This window comes from Oncorhynchus gorbuscha, linkage group LG24 (genome assembly GCF_021184085.1).
Source record: "Oncorhynchus gorbuscha isolate QuinsamMale2020 ecotype Even-year linkage group LG24, OgorEven_v1.0, whole genome shotgun sequence".
NCBI lineage: Eukaryota > Metazoa > Chordata > Actinopteri > Salmoniformes > Salmonidae > Oncorhynchus > Oncorhynchus gorbuscha.
This window is the reverse complement of record NC_060196.1, coordinates 36,631,390-36,645,548: the sequence shown is the minus strand read 5'-3', so window position 1 is coordinate 36,645,548 and position 14,159 is coordinate 36,631,390. Positions and strand designations below refer to the sequence as shown.

At 44.2% G+C, this 14,159-nt stretch overlaps 1 protein-coding gene across 1 annotated transcript in view; it reads left to right on the top strand.

The window, feature by feature from the left end:
- Positions 1-1,609: 1,609 nt before the first annotated feature.
- LOC124012993 (potassium channel subfamily K member 9-like) overlaps positions 1,610-14,159 on the top strand; it is a 46,602-nt gene continuing 34,052 nt past the window's right edge. The window contains 1 exon segment of the mRNA XM_046327097.1: positions 1,610-2,560. Within this exon segment, the coding sequence (XP_046183053.1) occupies positions 1,960-2,560 (601 nt within the window). The 5' untranslated portion in view covers positions 1,610-1,959.

The following is a 14,159-nucleotide window of genomic DNA, read 5'->3' as shown; positions in this document are numbered from 1 at the left end:
AGATACTGACTGCTTTTCTGATTCACCCCATCTTTTCTTCATTAAGATGTCTGTGACCAATAGATGAATATCTGTATTCCCAGTCATGTGAAATCCATAGATTAGGGCCTATTTTTTTCTCCAATTGACTGATTTCCAAATATGAACTGTAACTCAATAAAGTCTTTGAAGTTGTTACATGTTGCATTTATATTTTCCTTCACTCTAATTCATTTAAACTTAAATTCTGAATTTTGCTAAATGTTGTTACAATATTTGAGTTGTTAATTACACAATCAAGGAAATACAGACTTAGAGCATATCTAATGGAGGAATTGACACGGTGTCTGTGAACACCCATCTTCATAGATGGATGCATCTTCAGCTGCAGCACGGTGCTTCCTAGTCCTTCCAGCGCACATGCATGCGAACCCGGACTGTAAACTAGCACCATGGACAGCGGCTACTGGCTACCGGCACACACAACGATTTAGCGTTTCATTAGATTTGGGCTAACCCGGCTGGCAGAGCCAAGCCATATGTGAGGCAGTCATGTATTTGAAAGTAAACTCGTATTGATAATGAGTGGTAGTGGTCGCTGCCGGAGTTGTGGTGAGGAGAGGGGTGGGGTGACACGTGGGGAGGGATATTAACAGAGAAGACTGATTGAAGTAAACATGTTCAACAATTGGAATGTCTTAAAATAGAGTGTACTAAAATAGAACCGATGGATAATCAGATCGTAATAGTCTCTTAAATGGTCTAGCCTGCCACACTTCTCACAGGAGATAACTTTGATGCTGAGAGAATCCACACACTTAGCATCAGTAGACTGTGAGGACACACAGTGTTCGGCATCATCATCTCTGTCTCTCTATCCTCTGAAAGTAGCGTTAATTCATGGCCTCAAGTAACTTCTACTAACGAGGAAAAACCGATGTTTTTTTCTAATTCAACTCCAGTTGATTGGTAGCCCGCGGAGAAATCAGCTCAAGCCTCGAGGGCACGTGGATGCTCGCAGTTGAGCCGGTAGTCACCGTGCGCCTAATGGGAGACATGCACCAGGATCATTAATTATTTTGATTTTGTGAAGTTTCCAATTCTGTCATTTATCACTTAGGCTATACCGATAGTTTGGGTTTGCCTGCTCCTGGTTGCTAAAGTAGGCTACACAGTGACAATGCACTTTTGGTCCTGAGGCAGAACACCGCGTCACTATTCTAGGACAGGAACATTTGAAACTGAACCTGTTGTCCATGTTGATTTATTGATCACGAGGTGGTTCTTCGAGTCACGGTTTTGGGATAGTTGTATCTTTACAATAAAGCATGGCAATATGATCCGATATAACGAAAGGAATCTGTAGTATATAAATGCGCAATGGACACGAAGTATGCTGTGCACAGTGTTACATCTCTGTTTGGTTAAATGTGTTGATCTTTGCCGGGGTTCAGATCCCCACAGCGCGAATCAATTGAGTGAGTAGCCTTTTTTCCTCCCCGGATCTTCAGTTGTGTCGCTCTCCTCATTTATCCCTCTGTCTGGTCGACGACTCAACACAGCACATTGTGAATCAAATGGAAATAACTTCGGGCGATGTCTTCTATTTCTGAGCTGTATTTCTGGATTCCACACAGTCAATTAATTATGTGCGAATGTGGGGGGGATGGTTCGTTGTTAAAAATAGCCTGCCACTTGAGGATGAGGCGCCGAAATGAACTGGTTGCTGCTTATTGAAACTTACTGGGAGCAGATGCGAAAAGATGCTTCACCCTCATCTAACCTCTCGTGGATCGGTTCACTTCTCTTTAAATCTTCCAGGAATGCATGATACACAACCTGAAAATACTGCATCAGACATTTACAGATTCACAACGAAAATAATCGAACATTAATTTGCCATATGTGTTTAATTGAATTCGTTATAAAAACGTTGACTTCGATAAGAAGACAACAGAGGAATCTAGCAACTGCTTGTTGATGGCACTACGCGCCGGGAGGACTTGGTTTGGGCAGGTATTGCGCAGAGTTTCTAGGCTGCAGGGCTCGTGGTCCCGGAGATCGAGCAGTCTCCTGTGTCTCTCTGCGAACCCGGAGCAGGATCTGGGGACCTGTTACAGGGATCACACTCTTAGCAATCTCCACTACTGCTCCTCCGTCCAGCGCACCCACCGTCACCAACACGCGCCAGTCTGTCCCTCCTCTTCCAGCCGCTGCCAACGCTTTCCCGATTGCTGCGCAGCCTTCCCGGGGGATACGAGGGGACATGAGCCCCTCACTCGCCGGATCCTGGTGGTCATGAAGCGGCAGAACGTGCGGACCTTGTCCCTGATCATCTGCACGTTCACGTACCTGCTGGTCGGGGCCGCGGTGTTCGATGCCCTGGAGTCAGATTTCGAGATGCGGGAGAAAGAACAGCTGGAGGCAGAGGAGAAGCGTCTCCAAGGGAAATATAACATTAGCGAGGACGACTACCGCAAACTGGAGACCATCATTATGGAGGCCGAGCCCCACAGGGCTGGGGTTCAGTGGAAATTTGCTGGATCTTTTTACTTTGCCATCACAGTCATCACCACCATAGGTGAGTCTGCAGTCTACACGCCATGGAGGTTTAATTGCGTAACAGCATTACGCACAACCCCTGTGTCAAGATAATGCCAGTTATGCGGTGATATACAGTCGATAGGCTAATCACAGTCAGGGTCGTGGTTGTTGGGTGGTGAAAAGGCTCCATTTTAAATAGTTACATAACTTATAACCACTACATAGCACAATGAATTAAAGTCAACACAGCATTGTGCAGACAAGTGTTTCACTAAACTTAGTCCAGCAACATGTAGTCTATAGCCACTACCCGCTATTAATCCTTAAAACCTGTTCATTATCCAACATGAATTGTTTTAGAAAAGTAGGTCAAATGTCGTTTTAGCTAAATAACTCTGGTACGTTAACAGGCGAAACAGAATGATGATGCAATACCAGTAAAATGACAATGTTTCTGCACATCAACTTTATAGATAATAAAAACATATTTACTACCATTAGTAGCATCAAAATAATGCGTCTGCATAGACAAACGGACCACTTCCGTTATACATTTCAGCAGCTCATCAATTTATCAGAAAAGATAAGTAGCCTACAAAAATAGACCTATAGGTTACTGTATGCAATCATTCCCTCATTGCACCATCAGCCTACCACGCCACTGATATAGGTTAGAACGCATTTTTGGAAACCAAATAATGACAGGCCTACATGTATAATAATTTCAACTGCACGACTGTTGCTGCCGCTGCATTACCCCTGTAGAAAACAGGTTTGAGTCCTTTACATTTCCGTCATGATTTAATGACAGATCATGCAAGTGATAGGTTGCAAAATGTTGTGATTAATAAAGCGTTAACACAAACAAAAACCGTGGAGGCATCAATACGTTTACATTCACACTAAAACAAAATCGATATTAAACTGATTATGGCAGAAGGCCGAGTATGGCATTAGTCATGTTGACACCTTACTCTGCTTATCTTAATAATCGGTGTAAGCATACACCGATAACATACCTGGTTTTCTGAGCAATCTTTCTACGCATGTGCAAGTGAATCATTTTCACATACAAACTTTACATGTCCGAAAAATAATGGTCACTGTGGTAGAATGTTTATTTTGATTGGCGATTTACTGCATTTCCCATCAGCCTGATTTCAGATGTGTCCATGTAAACACATTATTAGGGAATGAAAGTCGTTCTTCTTGCAAAGCATGTAAACGTATTAAACGAACTATTATATTAACCAGACTATCCACAACAATCGCATTATTGTGTGAACGTAACTTTATCGGAAGTTCATTCTGTCAGCTGTTGCTGCATCTTGAACGTGAGCTGAGCTTCTGAAAGGACACATCCTGGAGCTCCTGCAGGCTGCGCTGCCTACAGCCACGTCACGAGGGAGGATCTGCAGCTGGCCATGCACGAGCTGCCTGAATAAAACGCAGATAACCTTTTCTCAGTCAAATGATCCGGTCCTTCCTTTTCCTCCAATGAATTTTTGCCTGATTTCACAATACCAATTTGATAGAAGATAACAGATGTATATGCTCTAGGATATAGCAGTCAGACGTCTTTGTCCTGTCCCTTGTATATATATATATGTTTTCTTCGCATATCTTAAAAATATTTTCCTAAACCTCAACTTCTAAATAATCTCCTGCAACCCGCCTAACCCAATGTGGCGTGGATCTGCTTTTTTTTCGAAAGTATTCCTATTTACTTTGGATCTGGAATCCCTCAACTGAAGCTAGCCAGCTAGGCTACCTACCAGCTATCAGTTAGCAAACCATTGCTAGCGGTTATCAGCTAACATTTAGCTCGGAAAGCTCTCGCCAGTTCGAACAACGTAACTCAAACCAGAGCATAACGGACCTATTTATCTCCATATCCCCGGATTCCTACCTCAAACTCTGAACATTTTCATCAGGATCGCGACGTCCCCCAAAAGCTAACTTGCTAGCCACGATCTACTAACTGCTAACTTGCGTGCCCGGTCCGCTAACTGCTAGCCCCTGCTAACTGCTTGCTTGCCAGACCCGGTCTACTAACTGCCAACTTGCCTGCCCCGGTCTGCTAACTGCTAGCCCCTGCTAACTGCTTGCTTGCCAACCCGGTCTGCTAACTGCTAGCTTGTTTAGCCCCGGCCTACTAACTGTTAGCTTGTTAGCATCGGCCTGCTAACTGTCTGAATCTCCGTGCCCACAGTCAGCCCAACCACTCACTGGACCCATATGTTCAATTGGTTACGTATGCCTCTCTCTAATATCAATATACCTTGTCCATTACTGTCCTGGTTATTGATTACTGTCTTATTTCACTGTAGAGCCTCTAGCCCTGCTCAATATGCCTTAACCAACCATGTTGTTCCACCTCCTACATATGCAATGACATCACCTGGTTTAAACGTCTCTAGAGACTCTCATCATTACTCAATGCCTAGGTTTACCTCCAATGTATTCACATCCTACCTTACCTTTGTCTATACACTCTGCCTTGAATCTATGCTATCGTGCCCAGAAACCTGCTCCTTTTACTGTCTGTTCCGAATGTGCTAGACAGTCAGTTCGTATAGCATTTAGCCCTACCCTTACCCTACTTCTCCTCTGTTCCTCTGGTGATGTAGAGGTTAATCCAAGTCCTGCAGTGCCTAGCTCCACTCCCACTCCCCAGGTGCTCTCATTTGATGACTTCTGTAACTGTAAAAGCCTTGGTTTCATGCATGTTAACATTAGAAGTCTACTCCCTAAGTTTGTTTTACTCACTGCTTTAGCACACTCTGCCAACCCGGATGTCTTAGCCGTGTCTGAATCCTGGCTTAGGAAAACCACCAAAAACCCTGAAATCTCCATCGCTAACTATAACATTTTCCGCCACGATAGAACTGCCAAAGGGGGCAGTGTTGCAATCTACTGCAAAGATAGCCTGCAGAGTTCTGTATTACTATCCAAGTCTGTACCCAAACAATTCGATCTTCTACTTCTAAAAATTCACCTTTCCAGAAACAAGTCTCTCACTGTTGCCGCTTGCTATAGACCTCCCTCTGCCCCCAGCTGTTCCCTCAATACCATATATGAATTGATTGCCCCCCATCTATCTTCTGAGCTCGTGCTACTAGGTAACCTAAACTGGGACATGCTTAACACCCCGGCCATCCTACAATCTAAGCTTGATGCCCTCAATCTCTCTCAATTTATCAATGAACCTACCAGGTACATCTCCAAATCCGTAAACATGGGCACCCTCATAGATGTCATCCTAACTAACTCGCCCTCCAAATACACCTCTGCTGTTTTCAATCAAGATCTCAGCGATCACTGCCTCATTGCCTGCATCCGTAATGGGTCTACGACCAAACGACCACCCCTCATCACTGTCAAACGCTCCTTAAAACACTTCTGCGAGCAGGCCTTTCTAATCGACCTGGCTGGGGTATCCTGGAATGACATTGACCTCATCCCGTCAGAAGATGATGCCTGGCTATTCTTTAAAAGTGCCTTCCTCACCATCTTAAATAAGCATGCCCCATTTAAAAAAATAGAACTAGGAATAGATATAGTCCTTGGTTCACTCCAGACCTGTCTGCCCTTGACCAGCACAAAAACATCCTGTGGCGTTCTGCATTAATATTGAAGGCATTAGCGTTCTGCACTACCCCGGTCAACTGCCCGGCACCCTCCACAGCAACCCAACAAAGCCCCCACCATTTCTCGTTCACCCAAATCCAGATAGCTGATGTTCTGAAAGAGCTGCAAAATCTGAACCCCTATAAATCATTTGGGCTAGAAAATCTGGACCCTCTCTTTCTAAAATTATCTGCCAAAATTGTTGCAACCCCTATTACTAGCATGTTCAATCTCTCTTTTGTAACCTTTTGTAATGTTAGAGATCTTGCACTCCTCCACCGTCCGTTTGAGGATGCCCCACAGATGCTCAATAGGGTTTAGGTCTGGAGACATGCTTGGCCAGTCCATCACCTTTACCCTCAGCTTCTTTAGCAAGGCAGTAGTCGTCTTGGAGGTGTGTTTGGGGCCGTTATCATGTTGGAATACTGCCCTGCGGCCCAGTCTCCGAAGGGAGGGGATCATGCTCTGCTTCAGTATGTCACAGTACATGTTGGCATTCATGGTTCCCTCAATGAACTGTAGCTCCCCAGTGCCGGCAGCACTTATGCAGCCCCAGACCATGACACTCTCGCCACCATGCTTGACTGTAGGCAAGACACACTTGTCTTTGTACTCCTCACCTGGTTGCCACCACACACGCTTGACACCATCTGAACCAAATAAGTTTATCTTGGTCTCATCAGACCACAGGACATGGTTCCAGTAATCCATGTCCTTAGTCTGCTTGTCTTCAGAAAACTGCTTGCGAGCTTTCTTGTGCATCATCTTTAGAAGAGGCTTCCTTCTGGGACGACAGCCATGCTGACCAATTTGATGCAGTGTACGGCGTATGGTCTGAGCACTGACAGGCTGACCCCCCACCCCTTCAACCTCTGCAGCAATGCTGGCAGCACTCATAAGTCTATTTCCTGAAGACAACCTCTAGATATGACGCTGAGCATGTGCACTCAACTTCTTTGGTCGACCATGGCGAGGCCTGTTTTGAGTGGAACCTGTCCAGTTAAACCACTGTATGGTCTTGGTCACCGTGCTGCAACTCAGTTTCAGGGTCTTGGCAATCTTCTTATAGCCCAGGCCATCTTTATGTAGAGAAACAATTATTTTTTTCAGATCCTCAGAGAGTTCTTTGCCATGAGGTGCCATATTGAACTTCCAGTGACCGGTCAGTATGAGGGAGTGTGAGAGCGATGACACTAAATTTAACACACCTGCTCCCCATTCACACCTGAGACCTTGTAACACTAACGAGTCACATGACACCGGGGAGGGAAAATGGCTAATTGGGCCCAATTTGGACATTTTCACTTAGGGGTGTACTCACTTTTGTTGCCAGCGGTTTAGACATTAATGGCTGTGTGTTGAGTTATTTTGAGGGAACAGCAAATTTACACGGTTATACAAGCTGTACACTTACATTGTAGCAAAGTGTCATTTCTTCAGTGTGATGAAGAATATATATCAATGAAAAGATATACTCAAATATTTACGAAAATGTGAGGGGTGTACTCACTTTTGTGATATACTGTATATCTATCCTACCCTGTCTTTCTAAAGTCTTCGAAAGCCAAGTTAACAAACAGATTACCGACCATTTCGAATCCCACCGTACCTTCTCCGCTATGCAATCTGGTTTCCGAGCTGGTCATGCTCAAGGTCCTAAACGCCATCATAACCGGCATCGATAAGAGATATTACTGTGCAGCTGTATTCATCGACCTGGCCAAGGCTTTCGACTCTGTCAATCACCACATTCTTATTGGCAGACTCGACAGCCTTGGTTTCTCAAATGACTGCCTCGCCTGGTTTACCAACTCTGATAGAGTTCAGTGTGTCAAATCGGAGTGCCTGTTGTCCGGACCTCTGGCAGTCTCTATGGGGGTGCCACAGGGTTCAATTATCGGGCTGACTCTCTTCTCTGTATACATCAATGATGTCGCTCTTGTTGCTGGTGATTCTCTGATCCACTTCTACGCAGACGACACCATTCTGTATACATCTCGCCCTTCTTTAGACACTGTGTTAACTAACATCCAGATGAGCTTCAATGCCATACAACTCCCCTTCCGTGGCTTTCAACTGCTCTTAAACGCAAGTAACACTAAATGCATGCTCTTCAACCGATCACTGCCCACACCTGCTCGCCCGTCCAGCATCACTACTCTGGACGGCTCCGACTTAGAATACGTGGAAAACTACCAATACCTAGGTGTCTGGTTAGACTGTAAACCCTACTTCCAGACTCACATTAAGCATCCAATATTAAATCTAGAATCGGCTATTTCGCAACAAAGCATCCTTCACTCATGCTGCCAAACATACCCTCGTAAAACTGACCATCCTACCGATCCTTGACTTCGGCGATGTCATCTATAAAATAGCTTCCAACACTCTACTCAACAAACTGGATGCAGTCTATTACAGTGCCATCCATTTTGTCACCAAAGCCCCGTACACTACCCAACATTGCGACCTGTATGCTCTCATTGGTTGGCCCTCGCTTCATACTCGTCGCCAAACCCACTGGCTACAGGTTATCTACAAGTATCTGCTAGGTAAAGCCCCGCCTTATCTCAGCTCACTGGTCACCATAGCAGCACCCACCCGTGGCACACGCTCCAGCAGGTATATCTCACTGGTCACCCCCAAAGCCAATTCCTCCTTTGGTCGTCTTTCCTTCCAGTCCTCTGCCACCAATGACGGGAACGAACTGCAAAAATCTCTGATGCTTGAGACTCATATCTCCCTCACTAGCTTTAAGCACCAGCTGTCAGAGCAGCTCACAGATCACTGCACCTGTATATAGCCCATCAGTTAACAGCCCATCCAACTACCTCATCCCCATGCTGTATTTATTTATTTATCTTGCTCCTTTGCACCCCATTATCTCTACTTGTACATTCCTCTTCTGCACATTTACCGTTCCAGTGTTTAATTGCTATATTGTAATTACTTCCTATTTATTGCCTTAACTCCCTTAACTTACCTCATTTGCACTCACTGTATATAGATTGTTTGTTTTATTTTGTTCTACTGTATTATTGACTGTATGTTTTGTTTATTCCATGTGTAACTCTGTGTTGTTGTATGTGCCAAATTGCTATGCTTTATCTTGGCCAGGTCGTCGTTGCAAATGAGAACTTGTTCTCAACTAGCCTACCTGTTTAAATAAAGGTGAAATAAAAAAATAAAAAAATATATACCGTAAGGCCTACAAATTTAGCACATAGCGAGCAGGCCTTTCTATTCGACCTGGAAGGATATTGACCTCATCCTGTCAGTAGAGGATGCCTGGTTATTCTTTAAAAGTGCTTTCCTCACCATCTTAAATAAGCATGCCCCATTCAAAAAATGTAGAACCAGGAACAGATATAGCCCATGGTTCACTCCAGACTTGACTGCCCTTAACCAACACAAAATCATCCTGTGGCGTAATGCACTAGCATCACATAACCCCTGCGATATGCAACTTTTCAGGGAAGTTAGGAACCAATATACACAGGCAGTTAGGAAAGCAAAGGATAGCTTTTTCAAACAGAAATTTGCATCCTGTAGCACAAACTCCAAAAAGTTCCTGGACACTGCACCCCCCACAGCAACTTGCCCAGGCCTCCCCATTTCTTCTTCACCCAAATCCAGATAGCTGATGTTCTGAAAGAGCTGTAAAATCTGGACCCCTACAAATCACCCGGGCTCGACAATCTGGACCCTCTCTTTCTAAGAATTATCTTCCGAAATTGTTGCAACCCCGATTACTAGCCTGTTCAACCTCTCTTTTGTATCGTCTGAGATCCCCAAAGATTGGAAAGCTGCCTCCAACACTCAGCAAATTGGATGCAGTCTATCACAGTGCCATCCGTTTTGCCACCAAAGCCCCATTTACTACCCATCACTGCGACCTGTATGCTCTCGTTGGCTGGCCCTCGCTTCATGTTCGCCGCCAAACCCACTGGCTCCAGGTCATCTATAAGTCTTTGCTAGGTAAATCCCCGCCTTATCTCAGCTCACTGGTCACCATAGCAGCACCCACCCATGGCACTCGCTCCAGCAGGTATATTTCACTGGTCACCCCCAAAGCCAATTACCCCTTTGGCCGCCTTTCCTTCCAGTTCTCTGCTGCCAATGACTGGAACGAACTGCAAAAATCACTGAAGTTGGAGACTCATATCTCCTACACTAACTTTAAGCACCAGCTGTCAGAACAGTTCACAGATCACTGCACCTGTACATAGCCCATCTGTAAATAGCCTATCCAACTACCTCATCGCCATATTGTTAATTATTTTTATTTATTTTATTTTTCTCCTTTGCACCCCAATATCTCTACTTGCACATTCATCTCCTGCACATCTATCACTCCAGTGTTTAATTGCCATATTGTAATTATTTCGCCACTATGGCCTATTTATCGCCTTACCTCCCTTATCCTACCTAAATTGCACACAATGTGTACAATATATCTATATTGTATTTTTGACTGTATGTTTGTTTATTCCATGTGTAACTCTGTGTTGTTGTTTGTGACGTATGGCTTTGTTTTATCTTGGCCAGGTCGCAGTTGTAAATGAGAACTTGTTCTTAACTAGTCTACCTGGTTAAATAAAGGTGAAATAAATAATTAAAACAAAACATATTCAGAGTAGTCCGGTGCCTTTTATGTACAGATTTGCATGGCCTATATTTACCTTAGGGCCTATAATGAACATGCTAGTTAATAGATTGAAGTGGTATTGCCAACCTTAAAGTGAAAGGTTTAGCCTCCTTTGATCTTTTTTTCACAATATGGACATCTCTTTAAGCAGCTCTCATCCCCAAAACAATGGATTTTAAGGTGAATCAGCATTTCTATAAAACAAGACAAACTCATAATGGTCTTTGTAGAGGGCCGAGAAAAGACAGGCAGTAGATTAGATAGCATTGTTTCTACACTGAGAGTAGGCCTACATTTTAGCCTATTTTCATTTATTTTATTTGTTTAACATTTAACTAAAGCAGTAACTCCCCTCAATGTATACTGATCATTTAATGATTCTAGGACCAAGAAAATATTTTCTAAATTGCGTCTGAAGCTTCATAAATGTATTTTCGTTAATGGGAAAATATGGTCATTTTTTTCAAATTCCTGAAAAGTTTCTGTTTTGGAGAGAAGAGGTTTTCATCAGACAGAAATCAATATCAATAATTAATTTCCCCCCAAACAAGATTTGATTAAACTGTATCAAAGATCAGAGCAGGTGGGCTTTAAGCCTACGTTAGGGAAAAGAGATACCTAGTCAGTTGAGCAACGGAATGCATTCAACCAAAATGTGTCTTCTGCATGTAACCCAACCCCTCTGAATCATAGAGGTGCGTGGGGACACCATCTACGTTATGGACACCATCTACGTATTATATTATTCAACACGGGCACTTAACGGTGCAAAAGAAACTAATGCACTAAGCACGTCTTCAGATAAGCCTGGCAAAACATATTAACTGGCTACTGGACAGTGTAGATTCAGGTAGTACCCTTCCATTGTATTTTATAAGTTACAGCAGCTAAAGAACATTCAAATGAATGGGCTTTAGAGTTGTATCTACATGTAGAATGAGCTGGTTAGATCTATTTGAATGTGAAACGATCCCTTTAGAGTTTGGCCATATTTCCGTTGTTGAATGTAAGCCACAGGAAATTGGTGGCACCTTAATTGGTGAGGACAGGCTCCTGGTAATGGCTGGAGTGGAATAGGTGGAATGTTATCTTACTTACATGTGTTTGATGGCACTCAAGGACACTCAGAGACTTGTCTCGAAGCCACTCCTTCGTTGTCTTGGCTGTGTGCTTAGGGTCGCTGTCCTGTTGGACGGTGAACCTTCACCTCAGTCTGAGGTCCTGAGCTCTCTGGAGCAGGCTCTCTTTACTTCATTAAGGATCTTCATCAAGGATCACTCTGTACTTTGCTCTGTTAATCTTTCCCTCGATCCTGACTAGTCTCCCAGTCCCTGCCGCTGAAAAACATCCCCACAGCATGATGCTGCCACCACCATGCTTCAACGTAGGGATGGTGCCAGGTTTCCTCCAGATGTGATGCTTGGCATTCAGGCCAAAGAGTTTATTCTTGGTTACATCAGACCAGAGAATCTTGTTTCTCATGATCTGAGAGCGCTTTAGGTGCCTTTTGGCAAACTCCAAGCATGCCGTGTGCCTTATTCATTTAATTTCGATCTTGTCTCATTCCTGCAACTCCCCAATGGGCTCGGGAGAGGCAAAGGTGGAGTCATGTGTCCTCCAAAACATGACCCACCTGAACGTGCTCCTTAACCTGGAAGCCAGCCGCACCTATGTGCCATTCAACTGCCGACTGGGGTCAGCCTGCAGGCACCTGGCCCGCCAGAAGGAGTTGCTAGGGCGCGATGAGCAAAGTTAAGCCCCTCCAGCCAAACCCTACCCTAAGCCAGACGACGCTGAGCCAATTGTGAGCTGTCCTATTGGACTTGTGGTACAGCCCGGGAATGAACCCTGGTCTGTAGTAATGCCTCCACCACTGCGATGCTGTGCCTTAGTCCGCTGCGCCACTTGGGAGGCCCATCATGTGCCTTTTACTGAGGAGTGGATTCCGCCTGGCCACTCTGTCATAAAGGTCTGATTGGTGGAGTGCTGCATAGATGGTTATCCTTCTCCACAGTGGAACTCTGGAGCTCTGTCGGAGTGACCATCGGGTTCTTGGTCACCTCCCTGACCAAGGCCCGTATCCCCCGATTGCTTAGTTTGGCCGGGCAGCCAACTATAGGAAGAGTCTTGGTGCTTCCAAACTTCTTCCATTGAAGAATGATGGCCACTGTGTTCTTGGGGACCTTCAATGCTGCAGAGATTTTTTGCCTCAACACAATCCTCCTGTCTTGGAGCTCTACGGACAATTCCTTGGACCTCATAGCTTTGTTTTTGCTCTGACATGCACTGTCATCTGTGGGACGTTATATAGACAAGTGTGTGCCTTTCCAAATCATGTTCAATCAATTTAATTTACCACACAGGTGGACTCCAGTCAAGTTATAGAAACATCAAGGATGATCAATGGAAACAGGATGCACGTGAGCTTTATTTCGAGTCTCATAGCAAAGAGTCTGAGTACTTCTGTAAATAAGATATTTTCATTTTTTATTTTTAAGGAATTTGTTTCATTTTAAAAACCTGTTTTCGCTTAATCATTATGGGTTCATGTGTGTAGATTGATGGGGATTTTTTTTGGATCAATTTTAGAATAAGGCTGTAACGTAACAAAATATGCAAAAGGGAAGGGGTCTGAATTCTTTCAGAATGCATTGTAAATACACAATGAGTAACGATAACATGGGGTACCAGTACCGAGTCCATGTGCAGGGGTACGAGGTCATTGAGGTGCCTGGTATAGAGGTCCTGGATGGCAGGGAGCTCGGTCCTAGTGATGTACTGGGCCGTACGCACAAACCTCTGTAGCACCTTGCAGGTCGGATGCCGAGCAGTTGCCAACCCAAGCGGTGATGCAGCCAGTGCTCTCAATGCAGCTGCCAAATCTTTTCAGCCTCCTGAGGGGGAAGAGGCATTATCGTGCTCTTCACGACTGCGTTGGTGTATGTGGACCATGATAATTCCTTAGTGATGTGGACATGTGAAACATGGGACACGTTTAGAACCTAAATGTCAGTGTTTAAAACTTAACCATTAGCTATTTAGATTTGCCAGTAAGTATTCTCATCTTAAACACAGGCGTTTAGAATGCAAGACTAAACATGACAGTCAGTTTCCAACCAGGAGAACACCTAAATCTCCTTAGTGTTCAGATTTTAAACAGTAGTGTTTACTTTCCCATCGTGGAATACATTTAGTCATTAGAAATTGATGTGACTTTCCCTGCCTTTAATTCAGATGAGTTTTAGGAATGTCTGTCCACTTACCTACCTTTCAGCACAACTGAACAGGACATTTGATTCAATAAATCCTGGTGTTGTTGTTACTCGGCTATGTTGACTTAAATTCCGTTGACTCTCTC